Genomic DNA, 26,696 nt, shown 5'->3' with positions numbered 1-26,696 from the left:
GAGCACCAGTGTGGCAAAAATAGGAATTTTCTGGGCATTTTTCAACAAGGCATCCGCCTAATGTTATATTAAACTAGTCTAAATTACGCATTTGTTAGTAACACCAGATAGGTTGAACAAGTCTTCTAAATGTAGCAATTACGTAGGTTAGCAGTAACGGCGGTCACAAATGTACTCACAAATTAAGAATATGTTTATATTAACTTCAAACAAATTAAATTCTGTTTTGTTAACGAACTCGAAACCAGTGTAAATTAAATTAAAACGGTAGTAACTTTGCAGTGCAGTTGCCACTAAAAGTGCAAGCGCCAGAACAGCAGCGCCTGCGATAAATCACCGCTGATTGAATCCGGGTAGGACGTGTGGGGGATGGGGAGGGGAGGTGGTGGGGGAAGTGAGCGTCAATGGTCGAAAATAAGACCGGAAGTACCTTGGGGGTGGCGTTAAAAACTATGAGCACGACCGTTGGCAAATTATTATTTTTTTCAGTTACAGTGTATACATAGTGTATACACACTATCGAGCGCTATTTTATCGCGCGCTATTTTTTGTATAGCAGTTGCAATATGGTACAAACGACGCGACACAGTTCATGTAAACCAATGCTGTCTTATTTTGAAATTTGCCACCGGAAACATGCCAATTCACGTTCGCCGTCTTGACGCGATAGCCATTCGGCAGAGAGAAAGGAGCTGGAGAGTAACGGGAACTCGGCTGCTTTGGAAATTAAATTAAAATAGAGGGAAAACGGCGACGAAAGCGGATACCCGGGACCTAAAACAGGTGAGCAGGCCTAAGTGTAGAGCTCTGTTTGTTATTTGTGCGACTCGGGGTGAGGGTGTTGCTGTTATTTTGCCGATTTAAGAAAGATGGGGAACATCATGAAAAGTATTTTGGAAGAGTTGAGTTGCTGGGGCGGTGCACTCCTGCAGCCCCACAGCCTCAGGATGTTTTGTTCTGCTTGTGGTTGAAGTTTGTACTGATTAATACAGCTGGTAAAACTCAAACAAAAGCTATACGAGGTAGAAAAATTCAACATATAAGTAGTGATTATAATGTAGTTTGTAAATATTCGGTGTTCAAGTATCCATTAATATTCTCCATGTGCTGCAGCCTTTTAAAACAAAGTCAAGTGAACATCAAAGCCCAGCACTTGTTGCATAAGTTATGAAGCAGATTTAAGAAACATCCTGTGTGCAGCTCGCCGTGGGTGACTCCTGCCAGTTACAGGGAAGATGATAAAAGGGCAATTGTCCCAAATCTAACCCACTGGCCAGATATGAAGAGGCTTTGCAGCATATTGGAGGGCTATTGAATAATGATTCCTTATAATCTGACCTTGAACAAAGCTCCTTTGTCTCCTTTCAGCCGTGCTCTTTGTCTGTGTATTATTTCAGCTGTCCTTGGATGTTTTAATGGGGGATAAACTATTTTTTTTTATTCCCCTACAGAGTAAATAAATTACAGATTTTTAGGACTATATTTCACTTTAGTCCAGTGCCAATGAAAGCATGTAGGCAGGGATGTGACCCTCTAATGTTTTATAGAAATTGATATTTTTGTTTGTTCTTGCCTTGGCCTTGATGTATCCATCTTTTTCTTTCTTAGGCTGGTAGTATTTGCTTCCCATGTTTGGGATAATAGATGGTGAAGTCCCTAATTAAAGAAGAGGCAAAGACCAGGCTGAAGATGCTTCCCATTCTCTTCCTGGATCTACTTCTTCACAAGCTTAGCTTAGTTTAGAGCATTTTTCCTCCAGCGTCTTCATAATACCGAGACTGCAAGAGAGGAGACCAGAAACACATAAACGTTCACATCCTTTTATTGCCTCTTGTTCCTCTCCTGGCAGAGCCAGCTTAGTGAGATTTTTGGCACAGCCCCAATATTTGCTACCACATTATTGAAACCATGGCAAACATGTGCCCTTATGGCCATTTCACCCACGCCGTGGTGAGGGGCATTCCAGAGACCTTTGGAAAGAAAGCAGGGGACAGCCAGGAGAACGGGGAGGTTTCGGTGGACCTGGCCAAAGCTCAGCGTCAGTTCGGTTGCCTGACTGGAGCGTTGAGGCAGAAGGTGGGCCTGCAGCTGATCGAGATCCCCCCTGACCCCGAGCTGCCAGAAAGCTGGAAGATAGAGGATGTGGCTGTCATCCAGGGAGACACGGCGCTCATCACCAGGCCCTTCAAAGAGCAGAGACAAAGCGAGGTAATGCAGCATAGAAAAAGCCTTTCAGAGTGCACTTAATCTTCTATGTAGCATTGGGTAATGGTTTGTATGAGTACGGTATAAAAATGAACTTGACAAACATAGTATGGGCTGTTTGTAACATGGTCTCACTGATTTTTTTTGTTGTTCCTTGTTGCTATGATCATTGGCCTTTCAGACATATCCCCCCTAGACTCCTGAAAACAATGTTTCTAAGCAACAGTGATATTGGTTGATTGATACTGGTTTTCTTTTTGGTGTTTTAGATGCTGGCAGACTTATTGGGAGTGTCCAAAGTTCCAGTTATACTTCTGTAGTTAGATCTCAGGGTTTTTCCTGGCTACGAGTCCATTCATCGGCTATTATTTTTGGCTGTTTGATAAACAAAATGTTATTTTATGACTGACTTAAAAACGCAACTTTAAGAAAAATGTTAAGAGAGAGTTTGTAGTTTTCCTAAACTACTTGGAGGTTTGCTGGAAAAAGCTTTAGGGAAAGAAACTTCTCAACAGTGATGCTGTTCAAATGGTTCCTGTCCAGTTAATAAGTGTTGACACCATTTTACAGTTTGTTTGTTTTTTTTTTTTAATGTCCTAATGTTTTCTTAACATGTTTCTTAGAGTGGAACTTAACATGGCTCGGACAGAAAATGAATCAAAAGCCAGGAAGCAAATCAAAGAGCTGATTAATTAACATAAATTAATAGATAAACACCCAGACCCTTTGGGTGACAGTAAATGCACAGTTCCTTTTTGGAAGTATTTTTCTTCTTTAGTTCCAGATATTATAATGTATTATCTGGTTGTAAATGGACTTTTACTTATATGGCGCCTTTTTACTCATTGAGCACTCAATGCACTTTCTTCTGTAAGTCTCATTCACCCAGACAGACACATTAATACAGCACTTTTATCTAAGCATAGGCTCTTTCTAACATTCTCACACACTCGCGCTCGAGTGAATGCATTGGAGGCAACTTGGGGTTCAGTATCTTGGCCAAGGATGCTTCAGCAAGCGGTCTGGAGGAGTCGGGGATCAATCCCACAACCTTTTCATTGGTAGACACTCAAACACATCCCAGATGTTCTACTGCTGGCACCCCGTTGTTTTGCAGTGTCGCGCGTATTGCAAAATGTGTCACCATAACATGATAAGTGAGTTGTTCTGTTGCACAGTTGATCTAAATGTAGTTTTTATTTACAATTGTGGCTTCCACAAATGATAAAAAAAACCCAAGATAACTGATCGAGAATTATTTAAATGATTTTTCAGAAATCTGGTTTTGCAACGGTTTCACTGCTTACTCCAGCAGTTTCAGTTCCACTTATTCTAAGATGGCAGGAAGAGAGACTTGGATTAACAAGAGGAGGGAAACTAGCTCAGCTGTTTGAAAGAAATCTTTAAAGTTGAACAGTAAATAATCAGAATGTAAATGAGTGACTAAATTATACAACAGCTGGATTTATACGCAAATGTTCTTTTATTAGACAGTTGTTGTTTTTAAGCACATTTTAAAATGCTCAGCTGACAGTCTGGTTTTTTTTTTTTTTTTTTTTTTAATTATTGTAGCTTCTTATTGCAAATATTAATTGCCAGTGAAACACAGAACTGATGATGTTACACGGAGACCACCTGCCTGAGCTGCTTTCTTCCAACTCTCGTACTGAGTCTAGTTTATTCCTTCCTCAGGTGGAGGCGGTGAGGAGGGTGATGTCGGAGCTCAACCTGACTGTGGTGGAGATGGACGGAGAGCAGAGCGACTCTGTAGGTGCCACGCTGGAGGGCAGCGACATCCTCTTCACGGGGAGGGAGTTCTTTGTCGGCATCTCCTCCCACACCAACCGCAGAGGGGCGGAGGTGCTGGCAGACACCTTCAGGGTAAGGGCTATAAAGGGAAGAGGGTACAGTGAGCAGGAGGAAGCTTTTTCAAACTTTCCCTAGTTTGGGGCTGCCTGTCGTGAAGGCACATGTCTGTCTCTGATTTGAGGAGTCAGGGCGGCATGCTTTTAACAGAATCTGACATTTTTGCCTCAGAGTCGTCTTTTTAAAAGGGATGTCAGTCAACACATTTTGACACGTGGCACAGCTGCATCATCCATCGAGTGTTTTGTTGCAGCCCGCTGCTGTAGTTTATCATGTCAGATGTCATTTGAACTTAAATGTTTATGACAGCTTTTCTATTTAGGGCTACTTGTAATTAAATTCAGTGTGTGGCACAGTACTGGAGGATTTAGCCCTGGCTTCTTTGTTAATTCACGCAAACTGAAGAGCAGTTAATTAAAGTATGTGAAACTTAAAAATGCAAAGGAAGACTTTAGTGTAGGGTCTTCACCAGAGATTAGATAATCCAGGTGTGTCATGCCTCTTTTATACACTAAAGGTAAATAATACCTGTGCATCCATGATTACAGCTCAAGCTGAGGGATCCTTCCACATAGCGTAGTGGGATTGATTTTTAGGTATAAAAAGGAAAAGTGCATATAGAGGGAAGCCATACATCAGAGAAACTTTAAAGGTTGAGTCCTCTCTGCCTTTGGTTCACAAACCTACAGGCATTCAGACACTGTCTCTACTTTTAGGATGAAAACTTTCCTTTGTTAATAAAGCTTATAGTTAGGCCTAGATCAAATCCTCGGGTTATGTTGCTATAGCTCAGGCTGCTGGGGGAAATTCTCATGATGCACTGAGCATGTTTTCCTCACTCCCTTTTTTTATTTTTATTTTTTTTTATCCTGATGCGTTTATATACAACTGCTACATCTTATTATCTTTGCCTTACAGTAAAAGTGTCTGAGTATGGACCGCTGTATGTCTGTGTATCTCCATAAAAGCCCAGCTAAGGATTATCAATACACAACTAACTATAAATATAGAGTTTATATTTTTAGCCTGCACAACAAAGATTGCCTCGGTGCCAAGATTACAGTCGGATATGAAACCCAGGTGCCAATGTGAGCAGGTGGCCATTTGCTGAATTGCATTTGGGGAATTCTTGTGTATAAACACTGATGAATGAGGTTGTTCCACTGCCCAAATAATCACAGCGCTGCACAGCACAGCGTGCTCACTCGGGCTGGGCTCAAGCTGCTCATTAGTATTGACTCTTTTCAAGAACTATAGATGCACTTCTGTTTGACACGCACACATATTTTGCATATTTTGGAGTTGAATTTGCTCTTCGCTCTTCCCTTGGGTGTGGGAGTGTGGGGGTGTGGTGTGAAATGGTGTCAGCGGATGAGAGGGTTTAAGTGTTCGACTGGGGGACTGGGGAAAACCAGGAGATGATTTCATCAGTGTTGTGTTTCAGAGGAGTCACTCTGGCTCCATTTAACTTTCGTTCATAAATATCACCCTTACATATACAGTGTGTAGAGCAGAGATGGAACCACTTTATAGTGTGAGAGTACGTTAGGAGTCGATTGGAGTCGAGGCATCAGTTACTGGGATGTGTGAAAAGCCAATCTTAATGTTATTAGATACACCTGTGATGACAAAACAAACTTCTAGAAGTTTCCAGTATGCTTGGTAACCGTTCACCCCCACATGTGTTCAGGACTTTGCCGTGTCGACTGTCCCCGTCTGTGATGGAGCCCGACTGAAAAACATCTGCTCCATGGGAGGCCCAAATACCATCATCTTCAGCAACAGTGATGGGGCCAAGAAGACACTCCGGGTATGTATGTGTGTGTTGTTTCCCAAAGGGTAATTCCTTAATAATATTGTGGCATTGTAGCAATTGAGGGAAAAGCGCATACCAAGGAGAAAACACTCCCTGTAGCTTTTATGAAAATAGGATTTTTGCCTGCTTATTTGGATTAACTCAAGACCGTATTAAAAGTCCAAAATTAGATGAAAAGGGATTATTCTGAACACACAACAACAACAACAGAATAAAAATATGGAGCTGGAAGTGAGCATAATATTTAACTTCAATCATTAAAGTTTTGTTTTTGTCCGCTTGCTGACTGTGTTATAGAAATCCAGGTGTGACAGCCTGCCAGCTGACCCTGCACATTCATCTATTCATGCCAGTTTGTTTACACAGGCTACATAGCTTTCCATTTAGCATGTCTGTGTACCTGTGCTGGGGACCTTATAACAAACAAGTTGGAGGCTCTGCCTAAAAGGAACAGAAATGGCTGTGAGCAACAGCTTGTGCGGCTGTATATGAGGGGTGATCAGTCTCAGTAGCTGGAAATCCCTTATCCTGGCACTACGTTTAGTCAGAAAACAAAGGATGGTTCCACATCATGATACTATTTAGTGTGATTACAAACACCTGGATGTATTGCTATATCCAGCCACATTTGTAGCAGCAATGACCCACAATCCTCTGCGACAGCTGCACCTTTGAAAAGAAATCAAAGTGGCAATGAACAGCACTGCAAGATGCTATACATGATAAGGATGGCTTTCCACCTAATCAAGGAAGAAGTCTGTGAGAAATCATAATAAACAATAATAAATTTGACCTCAGTAATGACCAAAACAGCTAAAAATTACTTGACACATCAGTTTATGCCGTTATGACTCGTGTCCCTAAAACACTGAGAGGTTGATGTAAATTAGAGCTGCCATTTTCAACTTTAATTGTAAATGCACCACTTAAAAAAATTAGTCACATTTTGAAAGCACATTAGATCTCACCTGCGGGGCGTCATGCCAGATCGATATGAATTGGGTAATGTGTTGGAATGAAATTATGCCACATCATTTAATGGAAATGATAATTATGGATCATTACAATAATTAGCATTATTCAGGGGAGCTAAATTCAGACCCCCCCCCCCAAAAAAAAAATAAAAAATAAAGTCAAAGTGAAAAAATTATGCAGCTAGCTAGTCTATTTTGAAATAATTTCATACCAACTCAAAATGGTACTCAGTAGTTAGTATGGCCAGACAAGGTTGGGTAAGCTTTCTAATGAAACAATGGATGGTGTCCTGGAGGATCTCCTCCTAGGGCATCACTGAGCTCCTGGTGAAGTCTGAGGTGCAACCTGGCAGCATCAGACCCAAACATAATGTCCTAGAGGTGTCCTGTTGGATTAGGCTCAGTGCAAGCATGATATCAATTCCTTCCTCCTCCAAGAACTTTCTGCACACTCGCTACATGAGGCTGGGCGTTATCGTGCACCAGGAGGAACCCAGGACCCATTGCACCAGCGTAGTCTGACAGTGTTTCCAAGGGTTTCATCCTGGTACCTGATGGCAGTCAGTGCCATTGCCAGCCGGTCTGTGCATCCCTCCCTTTTTGTTAGTCCCTGGCCAACTATGAAAGCAGTCATGCTGAATGATGTTACAGGCCGCAGAATGCTCTCCACATCTTCTCCAGACCCTTTGATGTCTGTCACATGTACTCAGGGTGAACCTGCCCATTCTCCAGAGTGCCAGGCAGGGCCCAAGTAGAGCATGCTGGGCCCTCATGCCACCCTCATGAACTCAGTGACACTGACTTTAGCCAGATGAGAACTAGTGGAAAAGAAATGAGTGACCATCCTTCATGTTTAGGGGGGTTGTCTCATTGTTGCCTGACTAGTGCACCTTATGTTAATTACATTAACAACAGCAGCTGGAACTGATTAACAAACTCTTCATCTACTTTGACCAGATTAATATCCCAGAAGATTACATGACTTGATGAAAAGGGTTCTTTAGTTAATTTTTTTGGGGACTTTGTATTAAGTATCGTGATGATCAAGCCTTTGTGCTGGTTTTCAGTTAGTTTATTGAAATGTAAAGAGAGAAATGACAACATTTAAAATGAACCTTTTTTAAGACAAGGATTTTAAAGCATTGTGCTAGGCAGGGCCCAACATCTCTCTATGGTCAATACTGTTTTTCATTATGAGTCATAAATATATAATCTCTCCATCCTCACTTGAACTGCACACATCTGTTTATGTCATTAGTGCTGGCTTGGAGCTCGGCGACTGTGTGTAATGCTGGATGTGCGTGTTTGTCTGCAGATGATGGAACAGCTGACTGATCACCACTACGATGTGCTCACCGTCCCAGAGGAGTTGGCAGCAAACTGCATTTACATCAAAGGTCTGTCCAAACGGGACTTCCTGCTGCACCGACCAGCAGACGAATGCCCTGACAGCGTTTCTGTGAGTACCAGAGAGGGTTTTTTCCTTCTTTTTTTTTTTTTAATAAACTGCACATCATTGCAGTATAATGTCATGTTCATGTATGTGCTAATAGCAATAAATAAGTTTTCCTGTAATTTGCTATTTTCATTATGTTATAGTTTGACAGATTTTTTTTTTTTTCTTCTTCTCTGGCAGTTTTTCTGGCTCTTATCTCCTTGTTGTATTAATTAGGCTACATAAACACTGAATCATATGTTCAGTAATCATAAGCATGCATGCTCATCCAACAGCTTTAAATACTGTCAGTGTGAGCTTTAAGGTCTCACGGTGCTTTACTCGGTCGCGTGAGTGCTTGCATAAACCCACAAATATTTGCTAACAGCTTCCATCGGGAGGAGTACAAATGATAGCTGGACTCAGGTTTTCAGATGTTAGCCCTCCTTTTTTCCACCGTCTCCACATAAAAGAAGCTAGGTCATCAGCTCCAGTTCCCTTTAAACAGCAGTCATTAGCTTGTGTGTTTCTGATAACAGTCTGTGGGAGAATCTCAGCTTCTTTCAAGACGGAGTGAAGTAAACTTACCGCCCAAGATCAAATATTTATAACTAGTATTGCTGCAGATTCACATGTGTTTGCACTGCACCACAGAAATACATGGCTTCTTCTTTGGTGTGATCAAAGCTTTTTATTAGTTTTATCTAAATATAAAAAGAAATGCAACAGCATTAACATCAAAGCCACACTGCATCAACAATATAATAGAAGATCTACAGATGCATTGTATCACACATCAAAATCAACCATCAGGCTCCTATAAGAAATTTGATATCTGCCCAGCTCGTGTTGTTTGTTTTGTTTTTTGTAATAAACCCTGTGCATCCGGTCCTTTGTGTGATTGGTCCTGTGTGTTAAACCTAAGTGCTTTTATGATTTATAAATCTGTCTGTTATTAGTGATTATCCCTTTTAAGGCCTAATGCATCTGTAATTCAGATGTTACCTCTGTCTTGTGCTGCTTCACCACCTGGAAGTCAAGTGCCTCTGTTAATCCTAAATCAGACCTAAATGTGACTGACTCGCTCTAAACTGATCATTAGACAAAAAAGGTTCTCTAAAGAAGATCTGGGATGTGAACAGATTTCTTTTTTTCACATTTCTTTACTCGTTACATTGCAGTTGAAGGTCACAGTTGTGCTTGTGGTTCCAAGAGCTGAAATGTTTTTGAGACTAGTGAAGTCGATATCCCGCTCACGGTGCCGTCTCTGACCCGTTAAATATGTAAGTAGGTGGCAGGACAGAAGCTGAGTCCAGCATAGTGAGAATAAATCAGCATTTTCAGATACTTCTGTAGTTTGTTTCAGGATTGAGGCAAATTAAATAAATCAGAAGTAAAATAATGATTGTATTTTGTGAAACTGTGTGTGCGCCACTGCTAAAAATTATATCAGGCAAGATTTAAAACCGAACTTACAATTAGAGGAGTTAATTTGAACATTTGGAAACTTTGATTTTTCACAATGAGGAAAAACTTCACAAAGAAAAAGCAACAAATTCCTTTAAAGACTGATAACTTGTTTTTTGCATGATTTCCCTTCAAGCAGTTTGCCCTCAAGTCAGTATTTTGCATTTAAAAAATTTCACAATGTCCAATATTGTGCACCAACCCACCCATACAACCATCTTATAATAGGATCGACAATCTTTGTAGATTATTATCTTTGTACACCAGATTAAAAAAACAGCTTAATTCTTAAAGAACACTCCCACAACCTTCAATTTAATCTGAGACGCACATCTGTGCATTTTTGTGATGGCTGGTGTTTTATTGGAATCACTAATTGTTTTCAGTAGAATACTGTGCAACCGGGCCAAGTCATATTGTCCTGAAATGATGTCACTTGTCAGTGTGTGTATATGCACCTGGCTGCTTTCACAGCTGAAGATGAGCATGCAGCTTGGCTGCGGGGTCAGTTCATCAGCTGTCACTGCTGCCATCAGCTTGACCAGGAGAGGTGCATGTGCTGGTTCTGCATAGACCTACAAAAAAAGTTCCACTTGCATCAAGTGTAACAGGTAAATTTGTAAGCAGCATCAGGTCACATGCTGCTGACCTGCTGCTGGAAATGTACACTGTACAAATCACATCAAGAAATGTAAATGTTATCCAGACAATGGAGAAACTCATCAGAGGGGAAATGCAAATGGAAATAACGCTAGCGTGGCAATAAATCATTAGATGAGTTTGATAAATCAACATTTTTTTTTTTTTAGAGTTTTGGTCTCTAAAGAAAAAGGAAACATCAAAACTGTCATGTAGATCTAAGACTCTTAGTCACTGACACTCATGAGTCAGATCTGGTGTTCTAACTTCCAGCCATTGAAGCAAATTTTCCTTCCTCCTTTCCTTTCAGTTTTCCCTGCAGTGTAGTCTGTAACAACTAGCTCAGGTCTGAATGACTGAACTGTTTCCTCTCTCCTCTCTGCAGGCCTTCCAGAAGCTGCAGGACTACACCCTCCTGCCGACAGCCTGCAGCGAGGCCTCCAAGCTGGGAGCGTCTCTGTCCTCACTCTGCCTCCTTGTCAACAGAAAGCATACATATTTCTGAAAACACGCCCACGCCACTCAGCATTTATCTGCAGGTGTTCGCAGTGGTGGGGGTAGTGATACTAATGTGCAGTATTTTGAGACAGAACCAGCCACCTGATTTACTGCACCACTACCCCCTCTGCTGAACGAACAGCGCTGCACAATGTCCTTAAATCTACTCATGAAACCACTAGATGAAGCTGTAGTTTTGCACTGTTCCAACTCTTTCAGTCCACCAAAGTAAAACCGTAACCCCACAGGAAAGTCTTCACTGCAAGTTTCATTCTGTATATATGCAGATGTTCAATACCTTTTTAGACCAAAGTGTGAAGGAAAAGCCAAAGGCAACACTCAGCCCAGCATTTTTTTTTATTTTTTAAACTTTTCTCACCAAATTGATGTAATCTAGATTAGTAAAGGGGCATTACGTCTGCTTTCCAGAAATCTGATGTCTCTTAACATTACTGCTTGTGATAATCCCCTTTAAATGTTTTCTTGGCTAACCTAAGACTTTTTGCCCACATTTACTACAGTGTACAGCTTTCATATCCACATTTCAGTACTTGGGTATTAACTGTTTTTAAATTGCAGACCATCTGTAGCTGCTAGGTGTTGATTCAGATTTGATTTAGCTTTGCAGTGTATGAATTTGTCCCAAGTGTAGAAATATTAAAATCCAGCTTCGAACTTTTAGTGGTACTCTTATTCCTGTGTAATTCAACTGCCAGTTCTTTAGGTACATCAGGCTAAAATAAATGTAAATCTAGTCTTTTCATTTATTTTCTACTTGTCCAATTCAGAGTCTCAGTGGGGCAGCAGCCTATCCCAGCTGTTAGCGAAACCTTGGATTGCTCACCAGTCTATCGCAGGGAGAGTACAGACATGCAACCCCACATTCACACCTAGGACCAATTATGCAGAAAACAAACACATGCATTGAAAGACACCAGCTAATCAATCGTATCAAATCTGGCACCTTTGGGGGAGGCTACAGTGCTGACCAACTGAGCCAGTAAACCAGTAGCCATCACCAGTGCCACCCATCCAAAATTAAAATATTACAGCTTGATTAAGGGAAAAGTTGTCACAGCACTAACCAATAAGATAATTTTACCTTGTAGTTTAACTCAGAACTCCAGCTTTCCATCACAGAATCAAAGGCTTGTGTATGTGGTGTCCAATAAAACACTCAAACTCAACAGAAATTTCTTGATTTATTTGTTTTGTTAGAAAGTGAACATGTTTAACGGTTGGACTTGGCAACTCTCTCCAACTCGTCCTTCTTCTTGATTGCATAAGAGTTAGATGAACCCTGCAAAGAGAGAGAAACTTAAGTTTAACAGGGCTCAGAACAGTTTCTCATATGTGTCAGCTCTGATCACTAAAAAGGTTCCAACATAATTGGTAGGATGTAATCAGAGTCCACTAAGTCTGTTACCTTAGCTGCATTGATCAGCTCATCAGCCAGGCACTCAGCGATGGTCTTGATGTTCCTGAAAGCAGCTTCTCTTGCTCCCGTGCACAGCAGCCAGATGGCCTGCAAGACGAGACAGAGCACACGTTAGTGAGGTGAAACGGGTTAAACTCCAGAGACATGACCACAGGCCAGCAGTGAAATGTATCTGAGTTGGTGATTGGCTGGGCCACGACAGACTACAGCCAATGAATAAGCAAAGACTTTTAATCTACGAGCACTCTAGCACACCAAGACAACAGGTAATGTCCAGGCGTGACTCTAGCCTCGTTTAACACATCAAATACATGAAAAAACAGTGAACCTTTTCTAATTTATTTCCATGCTAAAACTGTTGAAGATGGTGTTGGACAGAGGTTTTACAGCATGGAAGCATTTTTTTTGGTACTTCTACCCTTTTTGACAGAAGGACACTGGCACTGATGATAATCAAGTATTTATTTACTTACACTGGAGAGGCTATTAATGCAATTGTTAAAAATAAGACTGCCACAATCTAAGAGACTAACTGCCTTTACTGTATTCTATATGCCCAAAAAGGTGAGAAAAGACCGAACCTCGCAATTTCTAACGATCACTAATAGGAGGGGTTAAAATGTTCAGCTAAGTGAAGCCAAACTGAACTTCTCAGTTTAGCTTCGCTTCATATTTTCTGTTTTGATCTTTCCGCTTGAGAACCACTCTTGTATGCAGACCTGACAGTAATAAAGGTCATGTGCAAACCAGGAAAAAAACTGAACATGCATCAAACTTTACATGTCCTAAAAGATGCATTAAAGTCATCTAGTCACATGATTAGACATCAACAATTACGTGGAGGTAGAAAATAAATTATTGTGCGTTTGTTACCTGGTTGACTCTGCGGAGGGGTGACACGTCAACAGCCTGCCTCCTGACGGTACCAGCACGACCAATACGGGTGGAGTCCTCACGGGGTCCACTGTTGATGATGGCATTGACCAGGACCTGCAGGGGGTTCTGGGAACAAAAAGGTTAAGAAGATTTTTTTTTTTTTTTTAATCAATCCATAACATGTAGTGACAAAGATCCATAAGTCTTTGTCAGCTTTCAGATGGTGTCCAATCTGCTGCTAATCCTTGTGTTTGCTCCCAATTTTCTTACTCAAAGTTTAAAGCCAATATCACATTTACCCTTAAATATGCAGATTAACTCTGGACCCTTGTCTGCTTGGCAACAACCACTGCAAAACTCACTAAAAATAATAAACAATCCAGCAACTGTCTAAAAAAATGTTTTCAATGCTGAAATACTGTCTTAAAACCCAGATAGAATTCAAATTTTAAACATTTTCTCAGCACACCGTGTCTAAATTATATTTTAGTTATTACTGAAAACTGCTCATACCACAGTAAGATCCTGTTCTCTGTAATTTTCAATAGTGTTTTTCATAGCATAAGGAACCATTTATTTTCTGTAGTTATAATTATAATCTCTTTAATAGTGACACACACTATAGCAGTGCTATGAAGGTACCTCTCCAGTCAGCAGGTGGATGATCTCGAAGGCGTGCTTGACGATGCGAACGGTCATCAGCTTCTTGCCGTTGTTGCGGCCATGCATCATCATGGAGTTGGTCAGACGCTCCACGATGGGGCACTGAGCCTTGCGGAAACGCTTGGCGGCATAACGTCCTCCAGAGTGTGGCAGGTACTTGGCGTACTTCTCTTTCACAGCGATATAATCCTGCAGCGAAGAATGACATCTTTAACCATCATTTTCTGTTTTAAGTTGAAAAACAGCATCGTTAGAGGCAGATATTGTGTCTGAGCTGGTGATTGACTGGGCCACATTAGACTACAGCCAATGAATAAGCAAAGACTTTTCCTCTGCGAGCACTGTAGCACACCTGGACAACAGGTGAGTGTCCAGGCGTGACTCTAGCCTCGCTTAACAGCACAACAGTGAATCTTTCACACTGCCGCTCACCTGCAGGGAGATGTCGTTGATCTGGACATCATCGGTGCTCCACTTGCCGAAGAGCTTGATCTCTGGGGTCTCAGCCACAGCGGGGGCAGTCTCCCAATCGGTCACTGAGGAAACACCACAACATTACTGGCACATCGTTTTAAAAATTATAATTTCAGGACTATAAATGACAAATATGTCTTTTTTTCCCCAACATTTACACGTAAGAGTTTGGGTTTGTGAAGGTGGACCTTACTGCAAATCTGTGGCCTCTCTATTACATTTCTATGTGACATAAGTCTTATAAATGGGACTTTATTTAACGAATCTGTGTATAATGAATGACCTGAAAACTACTGTAGCTTGACCGAGTTGCTACTCAATGTTACGTTAAAACAAAGTGACGTTAGCTTTCCAGCAAAAAGCAGAAAACCCCACGATTTGACACTTTAATAGGAAGCACATTTAGTCATATTAATAGGAGATTGAGTGACTGTTTGGTCAGATTTAGCGAAGCAATGACAGTCACAAGTACAGCGAGGCCGGAGATGAAGCCTGCATCACGCTAACACTAGCAAACTTGCGCCACAGCGGATTATAAGCTTACAAACGTCTATAAACGGGCGTAGGTGCGCGTTTAAATTCAGCATCAGTTAATTAGTAGGGAAGAAATTAAGTTTAATATAGACATTTTTTGTGAATTAGTGTTCTGAATTTGACATCTATCGGAGCCGCTACTCAACGTGCAGAATCCACATGTGCTACAGAGCTAGTCGCATGCTAACGCTCAGCGCTGTTGTGCTGGTACGGAAACATTCGGAGGGAATAAAAACGCCATTTCGACTAAGCTGAAGTTTTCTGTACGAATTTCCAGAACAATGGAAATCCACGGTGATTTTGGATACGCGTCCGTCCCTTTTTCACGATTTATGAAGCAAGTAAAAAGTAAAATTTTCACTCACTTGTGTCTGCCGTTCTGTACCACACTTCTCTGAGACGGAAAAGGGCCTTTTCGGGGCGCCGTGTACAGATATCCGGTCCGGCGTTTGGCTGCTTCCGGCGTACAAAAGCTTATGGGAAACGTAGTCTTTTTTTTATGTCACTGAACACAACAAACTCAACGTATCCCAATAAACCAAACAGGATACATTAATAAAGCTGCTGCTGGCCTTTTAACTTTCACGATTGCTGTAAAAACAAGCAGTTATATTACATCATATTTAATATTATTTAGTTTTAGTTATTTTTCTGTTTAAAAACATGTTTTAAATTAATTTCGATTGATTCAGTCGTGTACTCTAGAATATTCTTCAGCTAGTGATCACTACATTTATATTTTGTATTTTGCTCAGTAAAATGGCAAATTGTATATATATGTATGCGTGTGTGTGTGTGTGTGTGTGTGTGTGTGTGTGTGCGCGCGCGCGCGCGCGCGTGAGTGAGTGTACGTAAGGCAAAAATACATTTTGTAGTCTTAACAAACTGGAAATGTCCGTATTTGGTATGACGACCTTTATTCTTCATCTCAGCCTGAAGCCCTTTTAGACAAGCTTTCTTGTCATTTCTTTAAGTAGTCTTCAGGAATATTTCTCCAGGTTTCTTGAAGGCTCTTCTTTGGTTGTTGCTGCCTTTGTTTTCTGTCAGGAGAATCCCACAATGTTTCAATGTTGAGGTCCAAACTCTGGGGAGGCCAGTCCATGACTGATAATGTTCCACTGTGTGTGTTTTTTTTTTTGTTTGTTTGTTTTTTTAACAAGTATGCTTTTAATGCACTGGCAGATTTTTTTGGGATCATTGACATGCTGAAAAATGAAGCTCTTGAAAATCAGATGGACAATCAAAATTTGACCACACTGTTCTGTATTCATATTCAATCAATTTTGACAAGATTCCCAATACCACTGTCTGAAAAGCAGACCGAGACCATGACAGAGCCTCCACTGGCTTTACACTTTGCTTTAAACACTCATTGCAGTACCTCTCTCCTGACCTCCTCCATACAGATAACAATTTGAACCCAAAAGAAATTGAAATTGTTTTTTTTTTACTGACTCATCTGTTATGTGCGAGAATAACAGTGGTTCATCCAGTAAATTTTGTGCTTTTTTGTGCTTGAATAACTCACAAGTCAGGATTAAGCAGCTTAACAAAAAACAAACAAAAACATTCATCTGGAAATGATCAGGTACAAGGACTGGATTGCAAATGAGTCAAAAAGCAGCCGATGTCCAAAGAAAAACTCTGCAAGTCCTTCAGAAAGCCTGGAGAACTATTGTTCAAGAGCCTTTAAAAAATTACAATAAAGTCTGGGTCCTTGGAAGCAAAATGTACAGAAAAAATCATCTGGTTCACAAGACCAGTTTTGGCTTTATTTATGTGTGTTGTTAACTGACAGGACAAAGCACAAACACAAACAATGCTCAACACTGTCTTTTATTGAAGACCTGACAGCATTTGACACCTGTTCATTTATAGCACAAACACGGTAGAAACTGTTAAAATAGTACTGTATGTTTTAGGATTTAAAAAAGTGTCCATATCCCCATTTATTTTTTGTTTAATAAGAAAACTAAACAGAGTGAGACATTGCTTCTATCCACATCTAATGCGGTCAGGTCAGCTCTGGCTTTGCACGAGCATACATGAACAACAGATGCAATAACATTAACATAGTAGCTTGAACACAGATAAAACCATCCCTATCTCAACAACATCCCTTCTCTTTACAATGTGCAATTCATCCTTAACCATTAAGTTTCTTTTCTGTTTTATATTTCAAATACACGCTCCGCTTTTTGTCCTTTTGAGAAATATAAGACAAGTATAAATTAAAAGTATTACAAATGAATCCCTTAAACAACAGAAAAGTAGGAACATGAAGGTTGCTAAAAGGCCTGAGATATCTAAATGTGATGGGAGGTTCGGTGGACCAGTAAACACTAACATATCACTGCCACTTTCTAGTCTTATTATGCCCAATGCCACCCCTCCCTATCATTGTTTTTAGCACCGTCACTAAAGGCAGTGTATCGTAGCACTTTGGTAATGGCCATGAAATACTGAGGCATGTAGGGGGGAAAAAATTAAGGCTTCATCTACAAAAGCGATGGAGTAAAGCTCCAAAGCACTGCATGATAGTTACAATAAACTGATGATAAGATCGGAGGCTCACTCTGAATTAGACACCGGGGTTAAAGATGGAGGAATGAAAAACATATAAATGACTCAACGCGAGACAAGCGGGGCAGTAAGTCTCAACATGTAGACGACTTAACGTCGCTCAGGCACTGTCGTGTTTGCGTGGCGGCTTTGAGGTATGTTTGATGGAGCAGACGCACACTGTCTGATACACTCATATACGCTCAGCTGGACAATTACAGCTCACTTACCTCATAGCCCGCATTAAAACTGGAGGTTTGCCATGAAACAGGCAGGAAGAACGTAACAACAAACTAGACTCACACTTGTAAATAAAATTCAACATATCCTTAATCCTCTGCTACGATGACTGCTAGCACTCTTGTCCCTTGTAATGGTACAATGAAAAATTGTTGGAGTGCTCCTTTAAAGTCAGAAAAGCAGCTAAAACCCCTTCTGACAGCCATCAGCAAACAGGCAGCGATGTGCTGGATTTCTCCAAAAGCAACAATGTGGGTTTTTTAAAATAAATACATGAAGGAGAAGTGTAACATTTTGGGAAATGTGCTTTTTCCCCCCTTTATGAATCAAGCCTTGGTCGAGATAATGCTACAGGTTAGATTATGGTAAATGTTTCTCCAGAAAATCTTAACCTTTCAAGCAGTTTGAAAATTTGTATGGAAATCCCTGATCCCTGTACTGATACAACCCACCCAAACAAGAACAAGACGTGCACGACAAGCCGAAACTACATCGCAGACAGTATAAAACATGTACGTATCTCCAGGGTTGGATAAATTAATTCAGTTCTGAAGGTTTTATTGTTTAAAAATGTTAGTTTTAGTTTTTATTAGTTTCAATCGATGTAGACATCCACAGTCTCAGTAAACATCTCCGTCCATCATCATTTCCTCTATTTTTTTAATTCGTTTTAGTTCATTTTATTTTATTAATATGTAGTTTTAATTTTTAGTTTAGTTTTAGTTATAACAACCTTAGAAACGTACATCTTTCATACCATCTACGTATGACGGTGAGGGCCGGACTCACGTTGTTTGCAAAGGTGACATCAGTGGGAATAAATGGAGAGCGTTAGCTCAACATAGCAGCTGAAAGCCACTAGCCTGGATCTGTGTTATCATTAAAAATGAATTAATGAATTGCATTAAATCTGCCTACCAGCACTCTTAATCCCACTGAATAACATGTTAAATGTTTTTTTGTTAATGCACCCAAAAATCTAATTGTGATGGTGATATTTTTGGGGTTTTAAAATGCTGACAACATTATGTTGGTAGCTGGACTCCAGGAAATATCTGCAGATTAACCATTCCTCCACATGTTTCTTACATTTATAGAGTACATATTATTTATTAAAGCAATCTGCAGTGTGATACTTTCTACTCTCCTTAACCTCATTTTTATTTTGTATTCTGTTTTTTGTTTTTTTTAAATCACTGTCTATGTGTGAAATCTCACAGCATAAGGTCCTCAGTAGGCACCTGTGATACTTTTACCACTTTTACTTTAGCTATGTTGTTTAATTATTGCAGACTGAACTATTTTGTACTCTTTATTATGCTATTATAAAACAAAATTTGAATACAAATCAACAAAGTATCCATCTATCAATCTGTCAATCATGACTGTAGCCTTCCTGCAGTACCTTCTTAACCCACTAGTAGTCACCACTAATAGTTGCCAATGTCATTTTACGCTTACTTTATTCAGACAAATAAAATGAACAAGTTAGTGAGTGAAGTTAAAAGTGCTGGTTTTGTCCTTGTCACACACAAGCAGGCTAGATGTTTCCCTTTATTTCCATTATTTGTGCAAAGCTAAGCTAACCTGCTTCTGGTATAGCCTAACATGTATTGTACACATAAAAGAGAGAGAGGTAACAAAATCTTTTCCCCTAATGTTAAACTTTCTCCTTAAATGTTAAATAAGATGAAAATGAAAGACAGTTTAAAATAAATCCTGACATCACCAAATGATCTTTCACAGCTGTAATCCCCCCAAAATATCAGCTCATGTCCTACAGAAGACACTATAACCGAGGCTGTAGAGGTCGACCGTTTTTGTGTGTTTTTGTGTGTGTCCGTCTGCATGTGTGTGCTGTGAAGAGGTTTTGTGCTACACCAGCCACTTCTCCATGCATGTGTGGAACACGGTCTCGTTGGAGTGCCACCAGACGTGCTGAACGCCGGGAACAGAGCAGAGGATCAGATCTCCGCGAGCCGCCAGCGTCTTCAGCCCGAAAACATCTCTCAAGTACAGCTGGAAAAAGAAAACACAGCACAAGGGAGTCATTAATAAATCTACCGCCTCAGATGGGTGGGGTTGTGCATGTATTTTTCTATTCTTTAGAAACAAAGCACATGCCTTGCTCTTGGAGGGGCACCTCCATAAATGAGACATAGATAAAAGATGGCTCTGCTTTATGACAAACCCATTAACGTGTCAAAGACATCAGAACAAAGATCTTTTTTTGTTTTGTTTTTGTGTTAAACTGAAAAACATTTTAGTTTCTCATGATTTATTCTGGTAAGAATCATGGTTTCTCCTTTTTATATTTTATATATTTATTGATCATTAGATCTCTGCCACAGTATGTCTTTCTCCTGTCTTCTTCCCCTCATCCCAGCTGGTCACGGTTCCTAAGCCTGATTTTACCAAAAGTTTCTTCCTCTTAAAAGGGAGTTTTCCTTTCCCACTGTTGCCAAGTGCTCGCTTATTGTCTGATTGTAGGGCGCCCTTAGAGGACTATTATTGTGAATTTGTGTTATATAACTTATTTCGAATTGAATTAAATGACCTAAAAACAGATAGAAATAAATGAAAAGATGTATTCTGACTTTCACTCACATCTTGGTGCTGCATTTCAACAACCGTCTCGTTGTCGTCATAAAATCCAAACTGGCTGTAAAGACATGAAAGCAGTGTGTTAGCATCACATGAGAGTCATCAGATCATCCACAGTTACACGAAGCAAGATGTCATTGACAGCTGTGACCACAAAGAATAAACTGAAATCCCTTTAAAGCAGAAAATATGATGCAGCCTTGTTTGATCTAAAGTCTTATTTTAATTATTTTAGCACCACAATGAGTTTAAATATATTATTTTTGTAAAATTTCGATCTAAATTCATTAGTTGCAACTTTCACAAAGTACAAAAATCTTTTAAAGATATCCATGTGTGTGAGATTTCAGGGAAATAAAATCAGAGGATGCTGTCACCTCGACTGCCAGGGCGTGATGACTCCATCGTCCGGTCCTCCAATCAGTACCAGCTTTTTGATTTTGAGGAAGTTCTTCTTCCATTCTGCAGATGGCAAATAAAACACACCTCATGACTACTGTGCACTTTAACTGAGTCATTTTGATATAAGTAATTACTCGTTACACTGAGTAATTTTTGATAAGGGTTATTGTTGGCTGTTCTTTTTCTGACCTGTTGAATTTGGGTTGGGTCTCTCACTGTTGAGCAAAGCCAGATAATCACTGCTGTTGACATAGAGGTCTCTGTGGTGGGGGTCTGCAGACAGGTGAAAAGCAAACACGATATCTAACTGCTCGTTTATGATTTTAAAGTCCGAAAAGGCAGGAAAAAAAAGAAATTTGACGACTTCAAAATCTGTGAGAAAAAAGTAATCCTGGAGTCTCACCGTTCCAATAGTTGCAGATGGATATCATCTGACCTAATGCGGTGTAACAGAAGTGGTAGAGGTTTGCCTTCACAAACTGAGGGAAGAGGTACTTTAAGTAGTCTGTGTCTGAGGGGAAAGAAAGAGGAGCGAGAATGATGACCAAGTCAGAGAATAAATCAGTCCACAGCACGATAAAGTATTTCTGCAGTCTTTCTCTTCACATTGCTTCACAGCTTTCTGCTAACTGTGTCAGTCTGCTGACTGATGCTGGAAATAGCTGCGAGCTCTGGCTTGTCACCAGAGCAGCAAGAGTGATATGAAGCAGTAAGGCTTTGAGCTAAAATTCTCTTAAAAAAACAATAACGTATAAAAACAGGTCCAACAACATCAGTCTTACTAACTCATTGTTGGGTTTTTACTCCCCAATTTACAATTTTGCTGATAATTATCAGGCAGCTTCTCATCGTGAGATCATGAGTTTTCATTTTACAGCTGTCAGATATTGACACTGGTTCACTAACAGGGTTTTAGTAGATTCTCAAAGGAGAAATACTGACTGCATTTAAAACACGCTGCTGAACTAAGCTCTTCATGTTGGACCCACCTCCATACTGCCCGGCTTGAGGTGAGGACAGGGAGATGAAGGAGTGGACGTTGTGGTCAGACAGAGTGGAGAGGATCCCTCTGCAAACCAGACCGCCTGTAAGAACATCAATAAAGACACGTGTTTGTGTAGCTTTTCAGAGAGCAAGTCCACCTTCCAACCTTCTCACTGAATGTTATATAACCCACTTAGATAAAAAAGTGCCTCACAGAGCAGTGACAGACAGATAACTGGTCAGCTGACTGTGCGTATGTCAATTTCCCAGTGCTCAAAGGTCTTATATCCAGTTATTTTGATTGCAAAATCCATTTTTGATCATTAATTCGTCAAACAAACCTGAAGAGAGTTAGCAACCCACCTCAATTTTTTTTTGACAGGCTAATTCAACTCAGGAAGTCAAAATTTCTTTGCAAATCAACACATCTGTTTAGCAGAGAAACATCTGTTCTCTCGTATTAACACGTATTAACCTTGTATCATTGTTATATCATCTAACAACACCTTTATTGTCGTTTATTGTGCATTTCACTGCATCCAGTAAGTTATTTTTAGTCTGTTTTATTTCACTTTGTTGAATTTATTGAACCATTTTACTTTATAGAGACACTCTATTGTGTTACAGTCAGTTTTTTGCATCAGGTTCTGTACTTTATTTAGAATTTTATATATGTTTACATGAGCTCCTTTTGTGGACTTTATTTAAGCTAACTTGAATGTTGTGACCATTTGTGCTAGAGTCAAAATTTAAACAGTTTCAGATTCTTTAAAGATCTGATCTCCTATCCCGATCCTCCATTTGCCACCAGCCAGGAGTTTTTTTCCATCGTCTGTGATTTCTCAGTGAACATCTGATTAGGCTCAATTGTCTTGGTGGATGTGTTTCGGTTGAAGTCTGGAGAACCCGTCTTCCCAGTTAGTCCACCAGGTTATGCGTGTTATTTCTAGCGTCAAATTAGTTTTAATGAGCGTGGATTGGCTTATCCTATTCAGACATGGAGGGGGCTCGCCCAGGGCAGGTTGCACAACCATTCACACCCATATTCACACCTATGGGCTATTTTGACTCACCAGTTAACCTGACATGCATCTCATTGTACTGTAGAGTGGAATTCAAACTCGAGCTAGCCAGTAAATTAGTCAGTGTGGCGCTAAGACTTTGTGTCATTTTGTCATTTCCTCTCACAAAGATGTCCAAGTTCAGAAATACTCGAACGAGGTGTAGAAGCTACTTTTGGCTCACCACAGCAGGTAGGCCCACATGTTTGAGACACCTTTCCTTACACAATCCCAAAGAAATGCGCGTCTCCTCCCAGGATCGAATGTGTAAACCACTACACCACTGAGCCACTCATGCAACGGTGACAAGTAAACGTTCGACAATCAAGATAATGCTTTTCTCATAAAGTCAAACTATTTTATCAAGAAGCACACAGAGTAAGTCCATGTTTTTTTCTTTTTGGTGTGCTCTCTTTTCACAGAAACATGCTGAGTGAAGAGAATCTCGTTTGCATTACTTCTTCCTCGGGGGGAAAATTTACATTGAAATACAATATGGCGTTGCGTGGTAGGAATTTCCAGCAGCTGACTGAAGCAGAAATCTTAAAGCAAACAGATCATTACTCTTCCTGAAAATAAACCTTCACAGCTAATAGTGTCGCTCTGATATCTCCTTCAGCGAGATTGCCAGAGAAACCATGGACACATAACTGCAATTTGCACTCGCTCACCTTGAGAGTAGCAGATAAAGTGGACCCCATCTGCTGCGTTTTGCATTATTGGGTAGATAGCTGCCTTGAATCCCTTCACCTGTTTCCACATGGGCTCCAGGCTCGCGCCCCTGTCAAACAGGTCGATGACGGTCACGTTCGTCCCTGGATGAGACTGCAGGAGACGGAAGAAGGAGATGGTTTCGCATCATTTAACAGGAAAAACTCACAGGAAGCACAGCGTCTAAGCGATTTGTCATATTATAGCATTGAACAGCTACAAGAATCAGCAACGTGCCCTCAGTAACTTCAGATGCCGGTGCTGTCAGTTATCCTTGAGGATGTTTAAGCTTCTGAATCACTGAACTGCAAATTAACTAAAGCAGAAAAAACAAGGCCTCAGATCCGCTTTCGGTATTTTAAGCCAACCACAAAGGTCTCTTCTGTGGTTTCCAGAAAAAATAAATAAAGAGGAACCTAATGTTGGTTTTAACCTCTTAAATCTCTCCTGACATGTCCACAGAAACTCCAGAAATATCAACACACAAGTCACATCAGCCAGGTATGGAAGCTTGTTCCCGACACAGAAAAAAAAAATCATTTTTATCTCAAAATCTTAACTTCTTAACTTCAAACTTCTCAGAAAATAACTCAAAATTGAGAAAATTCTTTGAAAATCAGTTGAAATTTTGAGATAACTAGATAACACTTTTTTTCTGAGGCAGAAACAAGCATACATAGCCAGATCATCTGGTGAGAGTTTGACAGTTTCTATAGGTGTGTGTGTGTGTGTGTGTGTGAGGAGGTTGAAGTAGAAGATTAGTAGTAATTAATTACTTTATCATTGTGAGTACTGAGAGACTTCAAGATGCTTTAGTGTATCTATTATCCATCCATCCATTCGCTTCCGCTTGTCCTTTACAGGGTCGCTGGAGCTTATCCCAGCTGTCATAGGGCGAAAGGCGGGGTACACCCTGGACAGGTCGCCAGTCTGTCGCAGGGCTAACACATAGGGACAGACAACCATTCACACTCACTCGCACATTCACACCTAGTGACAATTTAAATTATCCAATTAACCTATCCCCACAAGCTGCATGTCTTTGGACGGTGGGAGGAAGCCGGAGTACCCGGAGAGAACCCACGCAAACACGGGGAGAACATGCAAACTCCACACAGAAAGACCCCGGCCTGATGGAGGAATTGAACTCAGGACCTTCTTGCTGTGCGGCAACAGTGCTAACCACCGTGCTGCCCTGTATCTATTATAAAGAACATTATTTTTCTTCTACACTCGCAGTCCAGAACAGGTTTATTTCAGTTAACTAAACCTCAATAATTAAAACTAGGCATGAGAAATTTAACAGAAACAAAAATACAATTTGGTAAAGTAACTGACAGGATATTATGCACTTACAAAAAGTCGCTAAAATAAAGTTAAAAGCTTTAGTCTTTGTCATTTTCTCCCCATCTGTGAGCAAAGCCAGCCTGAGGAGACTGTTTTAACATATTTAATCTTACCCCAGACATATGCGCCCATATTATAGCATAAATTACCAATAAAACTAATAACAATTATAGGAAAACCAAACACAGCTCTAGAAAGTAACTTACTGATAGTAATAATACAGTAATAATACATCTCTGATCAGAATGGTGTTATATTACAGCACAAAAACTTCTCTATAATGAGCCCTTTAATTGTATGATCGTTGCTTTATTTCTACATCAATAAAGCAGAAAGTACTTCATATTAAATCACTAAATAATGTATTACCCTTACCATAAAGCTCGCTAACAGCAGATGCATATTGCACGGGTCGGGTCCACGTTTTGCTGATAAACATGTGGCGATATAACCTGTAAGGCCTGCAGGATTTACTGTAAAATACACCTTAACTATCCCCTGAATCAGCCTCTCCGTTAGCCCCGACACTCACCTTCTTAATGAACCGCTGTAAGTTTATAAAATCCCCTGAGCTGTCGAACAAACCGTGCACGATGATCACCGGCTTGTACCCGACCACCGAAGCCCAGAGACACGCACCGAGCAGCGGCCACAGCAGCCCGGCTGCCCCGCTGCTGCTTCTCCTCCTCCTCATCCTCAAGCTGGCACAACCGAAACCCTCCATCACAACTTAAAGTAATAAAGGCGAGAAAAGGTGTTGAAAAAATAAAAGCATTAAACTGTTGGGTTTTTGCTAATGTGCCATTACTCTGGGTCCAGTTGTGCTCCTTTAGACGATGCTGTTTCACGGCCAGCGCTTCTCCGTGAGAGTGCTCAAAACACTCCAGGGAAAGCAGACACACTCCACAGCTGGTCCCTGCTTTTTGTTTTCGTTTGTTCCGGTTTTAAATTACAGGTGAAGCGGCCGCTACTGGCGTCATTTCCTGCTTCCGCTCGTCCAATCAGCGGGAAGCAGAGCGCTGCCCAACAGGGTCACGCGCAGATACAACATAAACACACCGTGACGCGAGTATGTAACATAACAAGCGTTGTTTACTCTTTAATGTGCAGCTTTAACAGTGTCTCTCTGATTTTTATCAAATTCATTTAATGCTGGGCTGTGTAACTGAAATATTTTAATGCTTTTAACACAGTGTATTTTTTTGTTGCTGCCAATAATGTTATAATAAAATGCAAATACGGTCTTCTGCTCCTTGTCAGCCATCAGCATATCGGGTTAGTTAGCCAGCAGCTGCTTGTATGTCTAGAACTCAAGGTCCCACAGGACCTCAGCCCTGTTGTTTTCAATCACCTTGGTGGTGTTTCCCATCAGGGAATTCTAGTCAGTATATGGACAGATGTTCCTGTACGCTGTCCCAGCCACCTGGTTGTGCCTCTCAACTTACACGGGTCCAATTGCTTCTAACCTTCTGCAACTATACGTTTGATAGTCTCCAGGGCACCTTATCAGTCTTTAGCTTGACCCCTGCCTCTATGGATCTGGTGCTCAAGGGTTGTTCATGCGCTGTCCCTTAGCATGGCCTTCTGTCCACCAATCTATCGATCTCAGACACCGTTTGCCTTTATCAATATTGTATTATAAAAAATAAGGCACAGGGAAAACAAGTTTTAAATAAGTTTTATTTTTTAAATAATGTTTTATAAGCATTTCACTAAAAAAGTTTAATACATTTTGTCAACTTTTTTGTTTTATTTTTACAGAAACTTACAAAAAACCCGAACCAAATAAGAACTTTGGTAGTTAATACGAAGTTAAAACTGGGAAAATGTTTCACTTTATGTAACTATAAAACTACTGATCATGAGAGCCATAATAATATGATGTAAGCAGTTCCCTCTT

The 26,696-nt window shown here is 40.4% G+C and overlaps 3 protein-coding genes and 2 non-coding genes across 6 annotated transcripts; 1 reads left to right on the top strand and 4 right to left on the bottom strand.

Annotated features, from left to right (window-relative positions):
• The first annotated feature begins 420 nt into the window (after positions 1-420).
• On the top strand, positions 421-12,603 carry ddah2 (dimethylarginine dimethylaminohydrolase 2). Its single transcript, XM_005950672.3, has 6 exons — positions 421-783; positions 1,609-2,208; positions 3,898-4,086; positions 5,762-5,881; positions 8,177-8,320; positions 10,788-12,603. The coding sequence occupies exons 2-6, from the start codon at positions 1,909-1,911 to the stop codon at positions 10,905-10,907; spliced, it is 873 nt and encodes a 290-aa protein (XP_005950734.1). The 5' UTR covers positions 421-783; positions 1,609-1,908; the 3' UTR covers positions 10,908-12,603.
• rps5 (ribosomal protein S5) lies at positions 12,084-15,365 on the bottom strand. Its single transcript, XM_005950671.2, has 6 exons — positions 15,251-15,365; positions 14,310-14,413; positions 13,857-14,066; positions 13,212-13,340; positions 12,327-12,425; positions 12,084-12,200 (listed from the first exon to the last, which is right to left on the bottom strand). Coding segments are annotated over exons 1-6 (612 nt in total). The 5' UTR covers positions 15,252-15,365; the 3' UTR covers positions 12,084-12,131.
• On the bottom strand, positions 12,503-12,634 carry LOC121814834. The gene has a single exon (XR_006054607.1). It is a non-coding gene; the product is annotated as a small nucleolar RNA SNORA3/SNORA45 family (small nucleolar RNA).
• Positions 14,139-14,271, bottom strand: LOC121814835. Its single transcript, XR_006054608.1, has one exon. It is a non-coding gene; the product is annotated as a small nucleolar RNA SNORA3/SNORA45 family (small nucleolar RNA).
• A 1,340-nt stretch (positions 15,366-16,705) lies between the features above and the next one.
• Positions 16,706-25,746, bottom strand: ppt2b (palmitoyl-protein thioesterase 2b). Of its 2 annotated transcripts, XM_005950669.3 has the most exons (9): positions 25,605-25,746; positions 25,329-25,525; positions 23,410-23,563; positions 21,683-21,778; positions 21,097-21,204; positions 20,883-20,966; positions 20,669-20,753; positions 20,295-20,349; positions 16,706-19,706 (listed from the first exon to the last, which is right to left on the bottom strand). In XM_005950669.3, the coding sequence occupies exons 2-9, from the start codon at positions 25,518-25,520 to the stop codon at positions 19,563-19,565; spliced, it is 918 nt and encodes a 305-aa protein (XP_005950731.1). In that variant the 5' UTR covers positions 25,521-25,525; positions 25,605-25,746; the 3' UTR covers positions 16,706-19,562. The 2 variants fall into 2 exon arrangements, with proteins under 2 accessions (XP_005950731.1, XP_005950730.1); XM_005950668.3 differs by having other exon boundaries at positions 25,329-25,746.
• Between the last annotated feature and the right edge of the window lie 950 nt (positions 25,747-26,696).

Source organism: Haplochromis burtoni, unplaced genomic scaffold (genome assembly GCF_018398535.1).
Source record: "Haplochromis burtoni strain Fernald_Lab_line unplaced genomic scaffold, NCSU_Asbu1 Contig_90, whole genome shotgun sequence".
In the NCBI taxonomy this organism is placed as follows: Eukaryota; Metazoa; Chordata; class Actinopteri; order Cichliformes; family Cichlidae; genus Haplochromis; species Haplochromis burtoni.
This window is presented reverse-complemented; position numbering and strand designations above follow the sequence as displayed.

Coding starts and splice junctions, on each gene's coding strand:
- rps5 (XM_005950671.2), bottom strand. Junction 14,067..14,309: donor TCAACGACATCTCCCTGCAG/GTGAGCGGCAGT, acceptor TCTTCGCTGCAG/GATTATATCGCTGTGAAAGA. Junction 12,426..13,211: donor CCCTCCGCAGAGTCAACCAG/GTAACAAACGCA, acceptor CTCGTCTTGCAG/GCCATCTGGCTGCTGTGCAC.
- ddah2 (XM_005950672.3), top strand. CDS start 1,909: ATGGCAAACATGTGCCCTTATGGCCATTTCACCCACGCCGTGGTGAGG. Junction 4,087..5,761: donor TGCTGGCAGACACCTTCAGG/GTAAGGGCTATA, acceptor ACATGTGTTCAG/GACTTTGCCGTGTCGACTGT. Junction 5,882..8,176: donor GGGCCAAGAAGACACTCCGG/GTATGTATGTGT, acceptor GTTTGTCTGCAG/ATGATGGAACAGCTGACTGA.
- ppt2b (XM_005950668.3), bottom strand. CDS start 25,520: ATGGAGGGTTTCGGTTGTGCCAGCTTGAGGATGAGGAGGAGGAGAAGC. Junction 20,350..20,668: donor ATCACGCCCTGGCAGTCGAG/GTGACAGCATCC, acceptor ATGTCTTTACAG/CCAGTTTGGATTTTATGACG. Junction 19,707..20,294: donor TTGAAATGCAGCACCAAGAT/GTGAGTGAAAGT, acceptor TTCTTTTTCCAG/CTGTACTTGAGAGATGTTTT.